Genomic DNA, 20,751 nt, shown 5'->3' on the forward strand with positions numbered 1-20,751 from the left:
CCTGGAGAAAAAGAAGCTGAGGAACCTTCTTGCTGTCTATGAGTACCTGAATGATGTTGAAGTGATGTGGTTGTCTTCTGCCAAGTAACAAGTGATAGGATGAGATGAAATGCCTTTAAGTTGTGCTAGTGGAGGTTAGATTGGATGTTTATTCCCTGAAAGGTTGTCAGGCACTGAAACAGGCTTCCCAGGGAGGTGGAAGAATCAGTGTGCCTAGAGGTATTTAACAGATGTGTAATGTGGTGCTGAGGGACATTGTTTAATTGTGACTTGGTGGTGCTGGGTTAACGGTTGGACTTGATCTTAAAGAGCTTTTCCAACCTATGGAAAAGGTTGGTCTTGTGACTCTGTGCCCTTAAGGGTCTTGCTCCGAATTAAATTAATTCTGGTGGGGCCACTTGGTTTTCCAGGTATTTCTAATATTGCTTCTTGGTGTTGGGTAAATACAGATTCCTTGCTATTACAGAATTAAAGCCCAGGTTTTTTGAATGAAACTGGTATCCTGTGATTGATGCACTATTGTAACAAATTGTTTGCCTGTGCTTTAATGAAGCAAGACACTTAATATTTAGCTGGAGAAGCGACGAGTGTACAAAAAGTGAGAAAAGAAGGCTGCGGGCTATAAAGATTGCTAGCCGTGCAATGGCGCTGACGGCTCAAACTACAGTTCCCAGCACGCTCCGCGCCACCTGGGAGCACGCGCTCAAGCAGGGCTGTAAGGAGGACTGCCGCTCCTGTCGTCCCCTGCGGGCGGCCAGCATACCGTCCCGCGTTTGCCTCGGTCTCCGCCCCCCACCCCGAGCCGTGGACATGGAAGTGGACGCTGGCTCTGTGGTCTCGGTGCTGTCGAGCGGGGATGGAGCAGGTGCGGGCCCGGCCGATGAGGACCGGGAGATGGAGGGGGCTCCCAGCTGTTCAGGGTCGCGCTCTCTCCCCTTCCAGTTCGAGCGAAGCCGCTCGGAGTCCAGCGGCGATGAAGACGACGACGAAGACGACGAAGAAGAAGAGATGGAAGAAGAGGAGCTCGAGGGGGATTCTGGGGCACGGTTCGGGACGGACGACGGGGAGCTCGACTCGGACGACGACCGTGAGGTAAGGGCGAGGGAGAGGGTACCGTCCTCCGAGGCACCGGTCGCCACCGACACAACGGCTCCGTCGCGCGCCAGGCCCCGCTCCCGGCGTGCCCCGCGTGCCGGGGGGCGCGTGCAGCTCGAGGTGGGGGCGCGCGCTCCCCACCGCCGGGATGGGGGTGCGGCCGGAGCCGGGAAGGGGGCCGCCGCCCCGAGCGGAGCGAAGCGGGGCACCACGAAGGGCAGCTGTGAGAGAAGGATGGGAGGGTGAGGAGGGCACGAGCCGGTGGGGAGGGCAGTCTGCCCTGCTGTGGGGAGGGTGCTGGGTGTGAACGGCAGCGTCTGCCTACAGATGAGGCCTGGCGTCTGCCGAAGTCCGCAGTTTACAGGCAGGTCCTGCAAGCAGTGGATGTCAACTTCCATGCTTTTGGGGACTTCTGAAAACTTTCAGTTGCCAATCTGGACCTCTGTGTAGGCAACGTGAGGTGGATTGTAATAGGCTTTTTATTATTACCCAAGTTCGCTGTATCTGTATCACTTAGCTTATGCCCTTACAAACTCTTGGCATAGCTGCGAGGGCGGTTATCAGTGACATGGGTGAAATGTCGTTGAGGGAAAGAAAGCCTCTTAGTCTGACCTGAGACTAGAGGAAACAATGTAAAAGTCTGGTGTGTTACTTTTTTTTTCAGACAGATCTGATTTCATTACTAGAGAAGAAATTTGTTATTTTTTGAAATGGTAGACTTCTGACAGGAAAAGTGTTCTTGAACTACTTGTATGTATTCCTGATTAATATATTTCATAAGCAGAATTCAGCACAATGAAATTCCAGTCGTTGCTTCAATATGTATTTCTCTGTAGAAACAAGAGACACCACTAGTTATATATCTTCATTGTGTTCCCCAACATGTTCACTGAGCATTTTCAAATGATGAAAGTACTTGCTACAAGTATCCACATAAAGTTTGATGATATATTTAACATGCTGTTGAAAGGGTTATCCAAAACAACTCTCCCCAAAATCGTTGTTTACAGTTTGCTTTATTAATCAAATTGAATTGCCATTCACAAAAATGTCAATTCAGAAGATTGGAACAAAGTTTTTATAGAAATAGCTGTATGTGAGGAATGATTGACATCTTGTGAAAACCCATTTGTGTAGCGTTTTGATCCAGACTTTTTTCATGGTTTAAGGCTGTGATATTTTGGAAGCTATAATCAGGACATTTTGTGGTTATTCTGGGTATTCAAACTTACAAACTGTTTCTTTGTAGCGGATGATAAACCTCGCAGACTTGATCCCTTACATTCTGTGTTCCATTTGCAAAGGTTACTTTATCGATGCTACAACTATTACAGAGTGCCTGCACACCTGTAAGTATCATTATTGTCGTTCTAAGAGTTTAGCTGCAAATTCAGACAGAAATCAGCTGTTGAGATGTTCTGACTTCACAAAGATAATTCCGTTTGAAGTCACTGTGTTGTATTTATTCTGTTCCTTAAGGAAAATACATTTGTAGATATTTTAAGCATTAGTAAATAATGAAATCCATCAATCATGAAGTCATCTTAGTATCCCAGGTAACAGGGAAGATGATGGAGGGAAAGATAAAACCCAAGTAAAACACAAATAGAGCTTCCATGTTATTTTTGTTTTCATTATTTATGTAGATTCTAGCAATTTGAGTATACAACTGAGTAAAGAAAGTTAAGTGGCTGTGCTCATAACGGACCAGAGAATTTTCTAAGCTGTTGTTGATACGAGCATATAAATTCACAGAACTCAGTAAATGGCTGTGTGGAAGTGCCTGTTCAGATATGGAAAGAATTATATGCACCCGTGGAACAGTCTGTAATCTGATAAATAGAAATTGATGGATATTTAAAAACTGGTTTCAGTGCTGTTATCTTGCTATTTTCCCATCTGTGTTTGTGTTAACAGTTTCTCCATTGCTAACAGAACTATTTTCTCTTAAAACTGATAAACCCCTTTCTGTGAAGCTGCTGCTTTTAGCCACACCTATGTTCCTACCTGAGTCTAAGAACCCTAGCTTCCTAGTCTTTTAGTCCTTCTATCTGCTAACACTACATAGAAGGAAAACTCTTGTTGTTTTTTTTTTTTTTTTCTTTCATTCTCTCTCTTTCTTTCTCTCTCTCTCTATTCCTTTTTCACTTTTTTGGGGCACTGCTTATTTCTTTGCTATATACCATGTAATATTCAGTAGAGTTTATAATTTAGGAAAAAGCAAAACTCTTATTAAGGACAATATATGTTGCAAGTGCAACTGTGGTGCTCTCTTAAAAGTTTCCTGGTAAATATTGTGGGAAAATTCAATGATACAGAGCTGATTCAGTAGTTAGTAGATTGTTTAGTCTCGATAATTCCACTTGTTAGCTTTCCTTCCAAGTTTTTAAAGTACATGTAAAATACCACAAAAATGGCAGAATTACAATTCCTTGCCTTGGTTCTTCTACTGAAAATGTCCGCGAGGCTCTTCTCAGCAAACCTTTTGTCTGTAGCAGTCAATGTTCAGTTGTCTTAAATGTACTGCTTTTCTAAGTAGCATAATTACAACATTGAACCCTACCTTTGCAGTTGGATTAGGATTGTTTGTAGGGATTATTCATAGGTATAATTCAAATTGAATATTTGGGAGTGTTGTATCCTGTACCAAGAAGAGACCTGCTGTTTACTATAGTTTGAAAGTTAAACAACTTGCTTCATATTGTTTCTGACAGTTTTTTATTTGAGAAGTCTTTATGTAGTTGCTCTTCTTGCTTAAACAGATATTATTATATAATGGGTATGTGGCTTTTATGGGGTTCCTTTTCTTTACAGTTTGTAAAAGCTGCATAGTGAGACACTTCTACTATAGCAACAGATGTCCAAAATGCAATATCGTCGTCCATCAGACACAGCCCCTTTATAATATCAGGTAAACAAGTTCATGCCACTTTCATGGGTATAATTTTTTCAAGTTTTGCTGCTTGCTTTTAAATGTTTTGGTTTGCAGACTTGTGCTTTCCTATGTCAAAAGAAGGAACAGTTTCAAGAAATATATTGTGTTCTTTATTAAGTTTCATCTCAATAGTGAAGATAAGGATACTCAATTTCTTCTTTTTCTTTTTTCTTTTTTTTTTTTCCATCTAGTTTGTATCCTAGAGTTTCTTACCTTCCTCCCTGGGTATTTTTAAGTGGTTTTTTCAGTGCTAGAGGTAATACAAGATCTTAACTATTTGCTTTGATTTCCTTTTTACACAAAGTGGTGTTGGCATGGTATACTGATTAACTCTGAATATTGAGGTCTGGTTTCTCGAACTGTTCATGAAATCTTGAAGGGTGGTGCTTTTAGCTTTGAATTGCTGCTTCTGTTGGAGCTCTGCTGTCAGGACATGAATTTAGACAGATATGGAGCTCTGCTGTCAGGACATGAATTTAGACAGATATGGATTTGCTGCACTGTCTATGTATGTCGCATTTCAATGGTGTTATTTGCTGTCTCTTAGAATTTCAACAAAATAATTCTGTATTGTACCAAAGACACTTTGGGTTTTTTTTCTTTCTTTAATAGACTGGACCGGCAGCTGCAAGACATAGTCTATAAATTAGTTGTCAATTTGGAAGAAAGTAAGTCTGGTTTTTTGTTACCATATAGAGATTGAAAAGACTCAACAGAAAAGAGAGTAATTTAAAGCCCCATTTCTATTATGGGCTCTAAAATAGTTTTGTAATGTTTGTTTACAAATCTTAATGAATTAGCTGTAACAACTGGCATCTTTCTGGCTGCTAAATACTGTTATGGATAATGGTGTATACCCTGTCTCATGAAACACAGGCATCACTGTATCCAGATAAACATCTAGATAGTATACCTTAGCCATGCCTCATACTTTTGTAGAAGTACAGACAATACCATTCCATCTAATAAGTTCATGTGGTGCAGTTGACAAAAGTTTACTAGGATCAATTCTCTCAAGTGTTTTTATTTTTCTTTCACTGCCATATTTATTTCTCTGATTTTAGTGTGTTCACTGTCTCATGTTATTTACCAGTGGATCTGCACAGTCCACATGGGTGGACTGAGTAAAATATCCACATCTAGTGTATACATGTGGACTTTAGATGGTATAAAATATCCACATCTAGTGGATATATATAGATTATAAAAATGGAGCTGTGACAGAAGAAGTTTTTGCAGCTATTTCAGTATGATTTATGGCCAATTTCTCTGATTTTTTTTTTCCCTAATTTTTACTAAAAAACTCTTAGTCTGGGTATATTAACTGTCCTAGCCTCCTATGGAATACTAATGATGAAGATCTGTAGGAACTTGGAAAGTTTTTACTGCTCAGACCATTGGAAACTGTATGGATAGTCTCAGCATCTAAAATAACATTCCAACCTGTTCTATTAAAATAACATTCCAACCTGTTCTATTGTGGGTTTTTTTTTTCAGGAGAGAAGAAACAAATGCATGACTTCTATAAGGAAAGAGGATTAGAAGTGCCCAAACCAGGTGAGCTGTAATTGCTTTGAGGACATGAAGGAAATATTTATTATACCGTTTATTCTTAAGGGTTTTCCTTCAACTATGAGCTCATAACTGAAGACGACATCCCATTGGAAAGAAGGAATTCTTGATTGTCATGATTATTATAACTTGTCACAGTTCACAGATTGCAAAACTAAATGGAACTGGCAGCACTTAAAATCATGGTTGGAATTTTTTTTTTAAAACGCTGTATTTTGCCTGCAAACAGGAAATGTATATAAAGTGTGTGTTGTTTTTTAAAATTTTCTGGCCCTTCATAAATAATAGATGTTAGGAAGGAGTAAGAATAAGAATTTCAAAGTCTCTTGACAGATGAGGGATTATTCTAATTATTTTTTTTGTCTTACTATCAAATAAAGAGCTCTTTGGGAAAGTGCCATGTTGAAAGCTAATAAAATGCTGGTTCAGATACACAGCATGAAATTTATTAAAAATTATTTAGTAATTAAAAAAAATAGAATTGCATGGGCTCTTTTTCCTTATGAGCTCATCTGTTTTGCTTGGCACATGTTAGTGTCTTATACTGCTTTTATTTCAAGTTGTGTTTGCATTTTGGCTATTTGAATATTTTAGCTGTCCCACAGCCAGTTCCAGTGAGCAGAGGAAGACCTCGAAAAGTTCTGGGCTCTGTGTTCCGGATCCCACCAGAGCTTGACATCTCCATACTTCTGGAGTTCATTGGGTGAGTTGTGTATGTTGTGAGAGTGCTGCTTGTATGTGTTGGACTGTTAACTGCATGCTAGGTTTTTATTGAATGTGCATTTCTTCCTCCTCAAATAGCAGTGAGTAACTGGTTTAACTTCCAGTGCAAAGAGTGACAGTCAACTATGCATAGTTAGATCATGCAGATGATTAAATCTGTAAGATATTTTCCTATGAAAATAGCTTCTTAAAATGTGTAGTTTTAAAGCTTACATGTTTTTATTTTTAAGAAGGTAGCATAGTCTCAGTAAACTAAATAGCAAAATACCTGTCTTGAACTTCCTTAATCCCTGTAGGTGGCAGTACCATTAATGCTGACTTGACAAGAGCAGTGGTGTTCTAAATATTATATGTGGAGATAGTACTGTGCTTGTAACTTTGTAACAGTTACAGTGAATTATGCTGAAACTTTTGTATGAGGAGTCACTTTTAGCCATGGACTGTGTGGGGAAAATCCAACCCAAACACTTGAGTTGTTTATAGGAACACAAGAAGGAAAAATATTAATGCTTTCAACATATACAGATTTCTATATTAGTGATTGAGAAGAGAGTATTAGAGGACTGAAAGTCTTTCAGGTTGGAAGACTTGGTGACTGTAGCAAAGCTTTTATAGATTGAGTTCAAACTGTATCTAAGCCTGCAGTCAATGTAGTGAAAGTACTTTAGATCTCCACCGTGAAAGTCTCCTCATGACTTCTGCCCTCCTGTGATTCTCAGGTTTGTGGTGTTTGTTTGTTTGTTTTAAAGAGAGTGGAAAATGTCAGACAGCTTAGACCTCAGAACTACTATACATAGGCAGTGAAACAAGATGACTTTTGAGTCTGTGTGGTTGTATTTGCTTTTCTAATAGTTTGAAATGAAACTTCCATTCCAGTGTTGTTGGCAAAGCAGGTAATATTGTGCGAATACCATCCATAGAGAGATTAATAAAGCATTTTCCATAAAGGAATAGATTGAGTTTGCCAGCAGAAATTGTTATTTTTTGAAAGCCTGGCTGTCTACATTGTGTCTTTAGAGTATCTAGTTGCCTGTGGCTGTGGAACTGTATCAAAGAAAATGACAGCTGTAGTGGAAAAGCTTTTCTATGTTTGTCTCTTAGTAGCTTTAATATTCAGTGGCAGATTTTGGTGATTTACTTAATGTTCTCTGATAGCTGGTACATACTCTTATTTAGAGGTGTAGATACTCAATAACAGTAACTTGCAGTGCCATGCTAATGTGTAGTCTGTGCAAATTATTTCAAATACGTTTGTTTATAGTGTCAAATGGTCAGTAGAAATATAGTCAATTTATAATGGTGTTTGGTTGTTGCCTTCTTCCAGTTCAATGAAATACTACATTTTTTCCTCTCATATGTGTGTCCTTGCTAATGCAATGCAAGAATAGTGAAATGTCATTAATTTGACTTAATTGAGAAATTTGTCCATTGCTCTACAAGATGGAGTAGTACAGATGATCACATGGTTAGACTGTGCGTATTAATGAACCTCTGTTGAAGCCAGCTGGGAATTTGGTCATTTGCCACCTTTGTGTGTTTTTCACCTTCCTGAGAAACACCAGCTGCTTTCCTGTGTTTCTAGACAGCATTAGAATTCATCCTGTGATATAAATAGTCTGGAAGGCCAACAGCTGGCCTAGAAAGCCACTTCAGTGGTTGGGTATGTTCTGTCAGCAACTTCTTAGGTACTATCTGTTAAAGTTCCGAATATCGATGATGATGTGTGGGTGTTTCAGCAGCATGAATGTTACAACTTATTCCTATGAAAAGGAGTGTTCTATTGTCTTTAAAAACGGCTTTAGGATGTGTTGAGGGTTTTTTCCATTTCATGTAGACAAGTCTTGAAGTCATAAATTGACAAAACAAATTGAGTACCAGATAAAGAATACAAGATGAAGACATAAAAATTCATTCTAATAATATTTCATGTTTTAGAGTTTAAGGAAAGGAAGAGCCTAGTTTGGAAAATAAGCTCAGTGTACCAGACTACTAAATCATTAAGTCACTATTGCAATAAAGAGCTTGAGGATGTTAACAACTGTTAACCTTCACAATAGTGACTGGTTACTCTTCTCTTTCAGAGCTGATGAAGGCACAGGGAATTTTAAGGTACAGATGTGATTTGAGTTTTTCTCTTATGATTTACTTCAGAAATAGTGTATAACCTGAATGTATTTAATGCAGTTTGTTTTTCATACACTGAGTGAAGCCTGAACTTTCATCAGGATAGTAAAAACCAACCTTTGTTTGCAGCATACTTCCAAACTTACTATTGTATAGCATCACAGAACAGGAAAAAAAAATGCTTCTGAGGATACATAATTAAACTTTTGGTGGGAGAATGATGACAAAATTTTATCTAGGTGATTCTAGCTTGTTACTCTTCCATCTCTCTCCACAAGGTATACTACTATATGCCTTTTATTGGAATCCTAAACAAAGGTATAGACATTATCTAAAATAGTGGTTTCTGAAGAAGTTTCTCAAGAAAGCTTCTGTAGGTTATTCAGAAGCATACTTTGCCTTTTTTTTTTTAAATACTTATCTTGAATATTGCTAAGGAGTGTTTGTGATTTTTTTCCATAAGTTTTTGTTGTTGTTGTTTTGTTTTGTTATTTGTTTGTTTTGGTGGTTTTTATTTTTTTTTTTTCCCTTTTTAAGCCATAAGTATTCCTGCTCACTTTAAAGTTAGATGAAAGCATGCTCACCATTATTTGCAGTGAACAGTTCTGTGCTGCAAATAATCCTTAATTGCTTGGTTATCTGTCTTATTTTTTGGAACTAGATGTTGAATTTCATGTATGAAAGTTTCCAGCTTTTAAGTGGGGATGGAAGGGAGAGAACAGTTTACAAGGTCTGTGGCCAAAACCTGTGATTTATACATGCAGCAAGCATATATTCAGCATCACCAAGCTTGCAGCAGCATGGTTGCCTAGATCAGGTCTGACCGTCACTTCTAGCTCTTGTACACAAATAAATCAAACTGTAGTTCCAAGCCCACAGTTATCATGGATGCATGGTTAGATTCATTATTGGGTTCAAGGGTAGTCCACAATGCTCTGACCCTTCTTTCAAACTGAAGGAATATGATGAACCTGGATAGCAAGTCACAGCTGCTCAGAAATCAATATAAAAATCCAATTAACTGACGCAATAGGTAATCCATTTATCACACTGAACGCAGTCATCTGCTCTGCCTCTATGCATCTTTACTCAGCTGCCCATATCACCAGTCAGCTGTTTAAAATTTTATCTGTAGAAGAGAAACCCATTAAAATTTTTAAGGCTGATGTAACATATGCCTTGTCATTGCAGTCCTTGCTGAAAAGGCAGTTAGAAATTATTTCAGACCAGTCTCACCCTTGTGTTCTTCATAGTAGCATATTTTAATTGACTCTGGAATTTCATGGGCAGATAAGCTGATTGCAGATGAATTCATAATACTTCTAGAATACTAATGAACTTAAGCTCCTTGCATTATAAAATGACATGGTTTGGTTATCTGAATAATGTTTGGTACACAAGCTTGATTTGGGGAAAATAAGAAAACTTTAGGGGATAGTTCATTTGTTTCCCATGAGGAAATGCTTGCGGGAGGAAGAAGTTCTTAAAATGATGAGTAATACTAAATTCCATGCAAAATTAATAGTAAATATTCTTTGGTGCTTCAATAATAAGATTTAAGTCAGTAGATGGTTATTTTTGTGTTTTTTAAACAGCAGGAAGTTTGAGTCTGGAGTCTTAAAACATCTTTAGTCTTCTTCCTATGAAGCAATTTAGAAGTAGATCCAAGGAGAGTCTAAAACTTTAAGCTGTGTCATTCTGTTTTTTGGCTTCTGTTATTGGCTCAGCATTTACAAGGGATGGAGGCTTAAAATGGACATTGTCTGAAAATCTTCCATTTGTTCTCTATAGCCTTTGGAAAAGAAGTTTGTCCGTGTTTCAGGGGAGGCAACAATTGGACATGTGGAGAAATTCCTCAGAAGAAAAATGGATCTGGACCCTACTTGTCAGGTATGCCACTCTCACAACTCTGCTGTGATCAGCATAATACCTGTGCTTCAGACAGACCATTTCCATTGTTTCTTAACACCTAGAAGTAATGTTAGATTTTTTTTTTCTATGAAGTAAAGATTAAAGAATGACATATTTGAAACTCATTTGCAGCTTGTTTAAATTTGCATTATAATTTATTTTATATAATTTCCAATATTCCGTGTAGGATCTCAGGGGGTGAAATTCAAAACCAAAAGGTATTTCAAAGATAAAACTGAGTATATGGACTGGAAAGTATGAATGTGAAGGCAGACAGGAAGAAGTTGAATAGCAGTAAAATTTAACTGGCTTCTGAAGAAGCAAACGAGGGCTAAGAAAGACTTAATGCTATGGATGGATCTGTTGAAATGAAAGGTAGGAATGCAAAGGTTGGCACATGCTTCCAAATAAGAATTCAAAGGAGCAGAAGATTACACAAAATCATTTTAACTATCATTTAGATAGGAATTGCATGCCAAACCTGCTTTCAGTATATTTCAGCAACCATTCAACACGAGTTCTGTAATGTGTAAGTGATTGTTAACGTCATCAATTATCAGTAAATTAAGCCAGTACTGATGTGAATAGGCAGACAGTGGACCTTGAGCCTGGCTTTGGAGTTAAGGCTGTGTTTTCATACAGCAGTAACTGAAGGAATTCAGCATGACTGTGTGCCTCAATAGTGAGTACTCACACCACTTTTCAGTGGTGACAAAGCAAATCAGACATAAATTATTGTTCTGAGGAAGTAACATATTTTCATTTGCTGGTTTCTTTTCAAACGAGTGTCTGTAGCTTTCAGGTGGTGGTGACTTGATATTCTGAACAAACAAAAGTATTCTAAAAATGAAGCTAGAGAAACTTCTCACGTTAATTGAGTTGTTGTCTAATTGAGGGGAAGGAAATTTGTTCGTTTGAAAGTCTGATGTACTACTTAAAACTCCGTTTTCAGGACCACTAAACAATCATAATGCTAACTGTAGATACCCACCTTTGAAAGTCAAGCTAGGTCCCTATGTTGGGTGTCTTTCAGTTTTTGCAATCTTGAGACCATCTAATAGAGATAACTTGAGAATTTTTCCCCCATTAGTTACTTTCTGTGTGGACTTCATCAGAGAGGATATCCACTGAGAGTAAACGTTCCTGTGTCTCAAAAGCCGATGATTTCATAGACTTCCTTCTCAAGATGTTGCTTGATTCTGATCCAGTTGCTTTTATCTCTGCTAGCATCCAGGAATAGGGCACAATCATTGGCTAATTCTAATCTCCATGGTCTCTTCTGTGCAAGCCTTGTCTAGCTGGAGGAAAGGATAAATCTACTTTTTTCTGCAGTCAGGTCCTTTGGGTGATTATTTTTTTTTTCCCGTTGTAATTGCTCTGCCACAAATCAGGGCTGATTTCTTGAAGATATTCAGGCTTGCTTTTAAAAGGTCAAGACAGCAAAGCAGGAAGTGTTTTGCGTATCTTGACTTTGTCATATGGGGATTTGCAATTAAAGAAGTCTGTGTAGTGAGCTGTCACTTTTGCAATATGCAGAACTGAAGCTGATGGCTTGTTGGTAAACACACAGAAAATGAGATGTCAGATATGTCATTGAAGATTAATAAGTCTAATGAATCGTGTCTCACTCCAGCTTCCCACAATGACTAACAAAACAGAAACTCTAAAACAGTATTAGGGAGAATCTGAACATAAATCAGCACAGGCAGAAGAATTTAGGGAAACAGATTTTAAGCCATATGTGCAAAGAATGTAAATGTAGAGAGTGTTTGGCTGCTTTTGCAGTTTGTTGTAGAAACTTGGAAGGGAGTTGAGGACTGCAATGGTTCATTTCCTGTAGGCTCCCCCAAAGTATATTAAAGAAGAAATAAATATTAACTTAGGACAACAAGCTTTTCCTCTTAATATTACTTCTTTAGCCTTGATTTCTAACCCTTGCCAGTTCTTCGTTACCTAAAATAATCCGTTTTCATATAAAATGTCATGAGTTTTTTGCATTCGACTTAGAACTAGAGTCCAAGTGCTGGATTCCCTTGGGAAGGTAGGAAATTTCTTTCAGAAACAAGCATTTCAGACACCATTGAACTATAATGCACTGCATTTGCAATATTTTTTCCACGTATTTATCTATGGATAATGCCACAATAAGGTTTGACTGTAAGGAAGGCACAGAGTTTTTCATCTTTTTCTCCTCAGTATATGAATTGCATTTTTTATTTCGTTGTTGAGACTTCTAGTAAGGACAATAGGTGTGATTATTTTGTGAGTGTAGTCAGTTCCTACTGAGTATCAGTTTAACAATCTGCAAAAATATTATTTGAGAGTATTTTACTCAATCCCTGTTAGACCTAATTTAGTAACCAAGTTATAGGAAGCATGGTACCCATTCTGAACCTGACTGTGCTTGGACCTGTTTGCTAGCATTCCACACAAAGAGATTAAGTCAAATATTTGCCCTTCTTCATTGTCCTACACAAGTGGGTTGGACTGAGGTTAACGAAAAATGTGAAGTACGTCATCTGACTCATGTGACAGTGTATAGAGAAGACTAAGATGGAGTTTTGAAACCACTGCCTCTGTACTTTTTTGTAGTCTGAGGCTTCCAATTATTTTCAGATTTCTGTGTTTGAGTTTGCAAATGGATTGTGATTCAGATTATCTAAGGGTTAAGACTTCATTTGTTGTCTGTTGCTGTCACTGAAGCTGACTGTAGTTTACTTTCTGGTGTTCTGATCTGATCTCTGTGCTTTGGGCAGCAATTAACTTTATGCATTATATATATTTCTAATTGCAAGGTCTCAGTGAAATATTCTTTCTGTCATTGGTTGGAGGCTGTGAAAATTCTTGCAGGACATGTTTGCCTTACTGCAGTAAAAACAACAGAGGCTAAAACGCAGGGGAACTAGCAGAAATAGCTGTAACTGGCTTGCAAAAAAAAATCTCTTCTGGGTTCTGTGTTAAATACATCAAATGTTGATATATACGTGTGTGTGTGTATGCAGATCAATATCTAATTATTATTTAGTGTTAACATCCAGATTAGTTTTTACTTGCTAGTTTCTTTCTAGAAGCTAAAAGTGGAATATGCTATATCATTCTCATACTATACAGACAGTGAAGTGACTTAGCCCTTTTTGACCCTCTAAAGGAATAGAATTCCTGTGTTCTCAAATCGCAGAACAATGTGGTATGCCAACATGAGGCATAAGTTTTCCTAAATCTTTTAATGAAGAACAAGTGAGAGATGGTGTCTCAGCTTGCTGAAGAGCATAAATCCAGGGCAGTACAAAGCTGAAGCACCCAGTGCATCCTGTAGTGGAAAGTGACCATACAGAAGAATATGTAGTGATAGTTGTTATGCTAAGAGATGTGCTTTAGCAAGAGACTTGATAATGTTAGGTTAATGGTTGGCCTTAATGATCTTAAAGGTCTTTTCTAGCCTAAAGGATTCTATGATATGGTAGTATGTTCCCTGACTAATGCAATGGCAGAGCTTAGATGTTTTCCTTGCAGAAAGCTGTGGGATAGCTCATTGTCAACATTCTTAACTTCAATTTTGAGGTTTGTAATTCACAGATGAGTGCCCTCTAATTTCCATATCTAGAAATTGGTCATAAGGACAATGTAACCAAGCTACAGTTGACAGAGAAATGGTGCTGTGTTAGCTGCTCTAATTTGGAGTGTTAGAGACTGAATTTACTTTATGTACAGTAAATTCATAGTAATGTTATAGAGGAGCTTATTTTTCATAATTGTTAAGGCAAGGAATTCAGAATACCTCATTATTTCTTTTTTTTTCCCCACCAATTTACTGAGCTTTGTGGACAGTTACTTAATGAAAGTGCCTCCTGTGGAACTGCAGACATCACTGACATAGTTGGGCCGCAGTAGAGGACATTGCTTAGAATTGCTGAGTATGCCCTTGCATCACAGAAGTATTGACTGCATTTTGAAGGAGGACTGTGTGATGTAATGACAGTTGCACAAAGCGAGTGGTTCTTTTCTATTAAAACACTTCCAAACAGTCATATTAAGCAGACTTCTTTCAGGTGTTTTCTCACTCAGTGTAAGAATGAGAATAGCAGTGGCTCATTTTCTCTCAGTCGCAAACAGCTTTGCTGTCTTTTGCAACTGAGACATGACTGGATGTTTGTGGAATTCTTTTAGTACACCATCTAACGTCACATTAAATTCATGACAGTTATAACTAAACAGGTTTTTTTTCAGTGGACATGCCAAACTTGGAATGAAACAATAAACTGTCCTCTCGGCTCCAGAAGCCAGCCCCAGGTCAGAGATACGGGGGGGGAGGCATTAGGGCAGTGCAATTGTGCTAAATATGTTTGGATAACAAAGGTGCAGATGGCTTTAGTGTCTAGTATGCTAGATTTAAACTCTTGTAATCAAATTTAAAGGACTTAGATACTGTTTTGCTAGTCTGAAGGTAGGCTGAAGTTGACCATATTTGTGTTCTTTCACAGGTGGACATAATATGCGGTGATCATCTGCTGGAACACTACCAGACACTGAGGGAAATTCGTCAAGCCATAGGAGAAAGTGCAGTGCAGGTACATGTGGCAGCTGGGCTTTGTCCAGGGTTTCTATTTTAAAATGGAATACTTCTTCCTTAAAATAGCAGGTAGCACCAACTTGTCTGAAGACATTTTTAATAGTGTAAATAGAGTTGAGAAGTATCACTTGTTCCCCTCGCTGGCAACTGCATCTCTGCAAGAAATCAAAGGTCTGAAGCATCTCAAATAAGGCTAGCCTTGGGATTGGGATAGAGGAATAAACTTGCTGATAAAAATACAAGCCAAATATACAGAGTAATGAATGCAATTAATATGCTTGATGTATGTTATACTGATCCTGGTCACAACATGAATGTGTAGCCAACTATTTCTTGTTGCTAACTTACTGTCTTTTTGCTTTCTTATTTGCAGAGCCAGCAGCAAATTTTTGTTTCTTGCGATTTTTTTCAAGTATCTTTGTAATGGAAAGGTCACACCATTTCAGAAGTGCAGCAAAAACAATTAAGTAGTCTGCCCAGTTCATATAAGATACAGATGTAAAATCATGATGTATGGTGAACTGTATATTACTCTATAAACTTGGAAGCAAGAAAAGTTAAGGTTTGATCTAATACATTGGAAAGAAATAGGTTTTAGAGTGATACTTCATTTGGAAAGCAAGCTAAGCAGATGGCAAAAGGACTAAAGTAGTAGCAAATTCAGTTCTTTGTACATGTGCAAACAGATCAAGTCTTTTAAATTTCCTGCTGAGCCCTTTTATGCTACAAGAAGGGTTCTGTGTTGGGGCAAGAAGTGGAAAGCTGGTTTCAAGGTATCTTGGACATTGCATTTTGTGTACCTAATTTGAAGGTTCCCACAGTCAAGGCAGATGTGACTTATGCAAGTTTTAAAAACCTGTGGTAGTGTTAAAAATCTGTGAGGCTTAATGCCCAACTTGAAGTCTTACCTGCTTATATAGTATGAAACAAGAATCTAACCTAACTCAATTAGGGGAGCAGGGGATAAAAAAAAAGGAGGAAGTGGTGACAAATTTGCTTCTACTGCAGTGGTAACAAACTTGCTTCCACTGAAATGATTTCATTTGTAAGTAAATACAGCAATCCACACCTAGTGATGGAAATGCCCTCTGCTAAAAGCTTCAGTAACTAGCAGGAGGATGATTTATTTCTCGTTCCAGGGGTATAGACAAATGTACCTGTTTTTAAGCTTCCATCCTAATATGTAAGCTTTTCATAATAAAAAATGCTCTTGGGGAAGCACTTTAAGGAAAACTGCATCTGTCTAATTTCTTGTCAGAAATGAATCAGCCTAGTGTCTTTCATTTCTTGTCAGAATTGGGTCTGTCTGATTGATATTTAGTGGCTAAGTAAAAGTCAGCAACTCCACTAAGAGGACAAGTTGTCTCAGGATACATTCTCCAGTGGTCTTTCAAGTCTCATTATTACAAATCTTTATGCTAGTGATGAATTCATGCAAGCCTGTTCTATTGAGCAAACAGAAAAATAAAAATATCTTTGTGAAGTCTTGTTCTTTCATAGCCACTTTTGCCAGGAAATGTGAAAGATCAGGTTCATCCTTAATTTTTCATCATTTTGTCACACAACCTCTTAGGATGCCAGATAGTTACAGTAGAAACATTGCAAATAAACCACAGCTGCTGCTTTTTTGATACTGAGAGAATTGTGACATTTTTGGGTTTTATAGTTTCACATTATTTTTTAGAACTCAAGAGGATGCATTTGTGAGGTTATAAAGCCTTGGAAAATGTCTTTAGATAATTAGCTGGGGAGGGATGGGGAAAGATAGGTCAAGTCTAAAAATGGTAAGAGTTTGGGGTTTTGTGTTGCTTGGGGTTTTTTTGTTTTTAATCGAGACCTGAAATTTAATGAGGGGCATGGTTGTCCTGTCTCAGTGAGCTTACAGCTACAGAAGAATATTTGATGGATTTTAAATTAAACTCCAAGGGCATCTTGTACTATCAAAACATCCCAACCTTTCCAAACCAGTACTGGAGCTTGGAATGCCCCTGACAGCTCTCACTAGGATGCCACCCGTCAAAATTGCTGTTGTCATTTGCCAGTTTCTGAGCTTCATTGTAGATGCTTCATGCTAGGAGAATAGCTTCAGTAGCTACTTAGACGATACAAAGTAATTTAAAGGAATAAACATTGGATTTTTTTGTTATAGATGAGTACAGTCACAGTACAGAAGAGAAAAATATCTGCTCTTCTGAAATGAAAATCACATTTTTCACTTGCAAGTTCATTCATGTCATCAGTTACTCCTTTTTGCTGACAAAAGTGATTTTAAAAATGCACATAATTTTTTCTTTGCAAAAGCATTGATTTTTAACATGCATTCTTTGACAGCATTTACGTTGGAATGTTCTTCCAATGCAGTGCAGCATAATGTGTGTTTTGTGTGGTTTATTTTTCTGGACCATAATCACTGTGATTTTTTTTTTTTTTTTAGGGGCTTTTATTCCTCCTAAATGGTTCTTAAATGCTCAAGATTGTTTTATGAAGATTTTGGATGTTGTCTTCTGGGTTTTTTTGGGTTTGTGTTTGGTTTGGTTGTCTTACTGAGTCATACAGTGTAGTGATACCTTAGAGACTCAGTAAATTGAAGTCTCTTATAGGTGTAAGCCAGCAGGATTTTAGCTGGTTTGTATAACCATGTGCCTTTCCAACAAGTGTAGGAAGATAAGTGTGATCTGATAGTAAAATAAATATTCCTGATCCTGGCCCCATAGTAACCTGTTAGGGTTGTTTAAATTGGAGTACATAGGCAACTAATTGCAGTGGTTGAGTGTTAACAGGTTAGTTTTAGAGTAATTGATAGAAAACTAAAACAAATCCAGGAGTAGATTTTGTAGATCTGAAGATATTTTAACATTTCTGAAAGTGGGTGGTTGGTTGAATCCAATTAGCTGGAAATAGGATTTTAGGCTCTGTTTAGGGCAAAATAATGCACAGGATTTTTAAAAAAGCAAGCAATTAGCCTTATTTTTAAAACAATGCAAACTTGTGGAATATACTGCAAGGAGGCATCAAAGACACAGAAATTTTTTAAAGGCTCTCAGTTTTGGTACTGACCTTTGAGATCTGCTTGTAATTAAGAATTTGATCAAGTAGCTGAAGAAAGAAGCTTATTAATAACTACACAGGAATGTAATTTCTTCCCTGCATTGCCTTCCTCCCCTTTGCAGCAGAAATGCCACATGACCCAAGCTGGTAGTTATTTTCACTTGTCTGAAAGTGGCCTTCTCAGAACTCTGTGTCACTGATGGCTATAATGAGCTTACACCTGGGAAAAGCTGAAAGGAGTAGCTTCTTTGTGTCCTTGGCATAGAGGTCTTGCAGATTATAATGGTCTCTTTGTAACCCAATGCTGCTGGATTTTTTTTTGGTTTCCTGAGCTAAGCAGTGACAGCTGAGATAAAATTTAAGTACCATGGTCCTGTAGCACATATCTGCTGTGGAAGTATTTTTCTTGTGAAGATAATGAATTTGGAAAACAGGGCACTTTGTTGCTGCTGCTCTTTTAACATCAGAAGATGTATATACTGTGATGTTTCAGGTTCATCTAGAGCAAGTGAACTTAAATTTCACAGATTGCATGGGGTTGGAAAGGATCCTCAAAGATCATTTTGTCCAAACCCCCCTGCAGTGTAGTGAGCAGGGACACCTCCAATTAGATCAGGCTGCCCAGGGCCACATTAAGTCTGATCCTGAATATCTCCAGGGATAGGGCTTCAACACATCCTTGGGCAAGCTGTTCCAGTATTTTACTATGTGGAGCAAACTCAGAAGAGGAGAAACATGACTTAATAAACTAAAAGGTTTTGTTTGGGCTTTTTATCCCTTGCATTCATTATTTAGTAAATGTGTAATAGCAATTTAGGCCCTTCCATTACAGCTTTCGGCAGCATCTTCCAAAAATACTCAAGTACTGCTTTTTCTGCCCCATAATGTCATGTGGAAAGCAGCACAAGCTATAAAAGAGAGCTTATTGTGTGAGGATAATTCCATTATAACTTTAAAATAAAAGTACTGGATTTTACTTCTAGTAACACCCTTCTCCATCTCAAAGAGGAGAGGAAATGTAATTATTTGCCTTGATACTTCAAAACTTGCATTTGCCATACAGAAGGGACATGGTGTAAGATGGTGGACGAGATAGAAGAGGAGGTTCTGCCATGCAGCAACTCTTACACCAGGTGGTGACAAAATGTCTCATGGAGATGGTGGTGTGATGATACAGTTTCTTTCTCTTCTCCATAGGATGGTTTACTTGTACTGCACTATGGCCTGGTAGTATCTCCACTACCTATAACTTAAAGATTGCTAGAATATCAGAAGGCAAAAGAATCCGAAGTCATCAAGCTTCTTCACTGCTGTTTTTCACCAAAGAAGGCCGTTGTATTTCCTGTGACAGGAAGCAAGTGAAAAGAACCACCAGTAACTGCTGGATGCTTGTGATTTAACATCTGATTTTACCACTGTCAGAAATTACAGCTGCTGTAAGCACGGCTATAGATGTTACTACATTTTGTGTTACTGTCTTCAGAGTTCACTCAGCTCAGGGAATTTCAATGCTCAGAGTAGCTGCATTTTTTTCCTACCTTTTTAAAACCACAAGATCTCACAAGGTGAACAGCCTTTTTTCCTCTAAGCTGTGAGATACTGCTTGCTTTCTAAGTGTCTAACTAGCACAGTGCTCTCAGGGATAATCTTCAGGGGGCAGTATAATTTATTATGGGGAGGAGACAGTCATCTGCCTGGGAAAAAAGTGTACTATGAACATTTGTCTTTGGATGTGATTTGGGCAGGGGAAGGTATCGTTAGAAATTAAGACCAAAATAAGAAAATCACACATCATATGCATTGGGGTTTTTTGTTTTTTGGGGTTTTTTTTGAGAAGTAGCATTAAATTTAGTTGTTTTTCTTGAAGAAAGACAATTTTTTTTTTTTTTTTGCACTGGAAATATACTTGCTGGTAGTTTAGCTTATACCAAATGGTAGATCATGCATCTCTAATCTTAATGGAGATGAGCTGGCTGTAAGCTGGTTAAACTATGCATGAAAACAAAAAAAGAAAGAGAAGAAAAAAGTAGCACCTCTTTCCACCTGCTTGCTTTCTGCAAAATAACTTGCAGCCTGATTCTGCTCTCATGTAAAATCTGTCAACTGACTTGACTGGCAGGAGCATAAGTCCTTTCACTTTAGCACATATCTTTCTAGCAGCCATGAAAATGGTAGCTTTTTCCACTCTTTCTAATGTGTGTTAGTGTTAGTGGAAACCAAGGTTGAGAAATATAGTACTTGGCTGTTACTACTAGATCCAGAGAGGACATTATGTAACTTTAACATACTAAAATCATAGGTTTTGTGACAACTTCAAGTACTTCAAATGTTGTTCTGTGTGAGGTTTCCATGGTTTCTTGTGCAGCATTAAGGACCAGAGCCTTGTGTGTTATGATCTTGCTGCATACTAAGTCATCGGTGTGGGGATTCATGAAAGCTACGGTTACGCACTCAGCTCCCTCCACTCCCTAGAGTCAGTGTGGAGAAAGGGAAGGGATTCCTTTTGTAAGGTGTTTCAGAACACCTAATTATCTCAGATGCACTTGCTCACTGTCAACCTAAGAGGACTGACATTGTTTATAAAAAAAAAAAAAAAAACTTTCATGAATCCTTCCTCAGGTCTTTACATCCGTGAAGATGACACCGTGAGATAAAAGTCCTGTTTGAAGTAATTCTTGTGATGTTTCTAAAAGATGTAACAAAAGCATTTCTAGCTACAAATTCCTATTTTACCTTTAAAGTTTGTATAAAAGTAGTGTCTAAAATGCACCAG

The 20,751-nt window shown here is 38.0% G+C and overlaps 1 protein-coding gene across 1 annotated transcript; it reads left to right on the forward strand.

Annotated features, from left to right (window-relative positions):
* Window positions 1-642: 642 nt before the first annotated feature.
* PCGF6 (polycomb group ring finger 6) lies at window positions 643-19,232 on the forward strand. The gene is made up of 10 exons (XM_054382344.1): window positions 643-1,110; window positions 2,345-2,444; window positions 3,910-4,006; window positions 4,643-4,698; window positions 5,528-5,587; window positions 6,197-6,305; window positions 8,407-8,434; window positions 10,241-10,339; window positions 14,842-14,928; window positions 19,176-19,232. Exons 1-10 carry the CDS (start codon window positions 643-645, stop codon window positions 19,230-19,232), a joined length of 1,161 nt encoding a protein of 386 aa, XP_054238319.1.
* Window positions 19,233-20,751: the final 1,519 nt, after the last annotated feature.

This window comes from Indicator indicator, chromosome 7, assembly GCF_027791375.1.
Source record: "Indicator indicator isolate 239-I01 chromosome 7, UM_Iind_1.1, whole genome shotgun sequence".
Taxonomy (NCBI): domain Eukaryota; kingdom Metazoa; phylum Chordata; class Aves; order Piciformes; family Indicatoridae; genus Indicator; species Indicator indicator.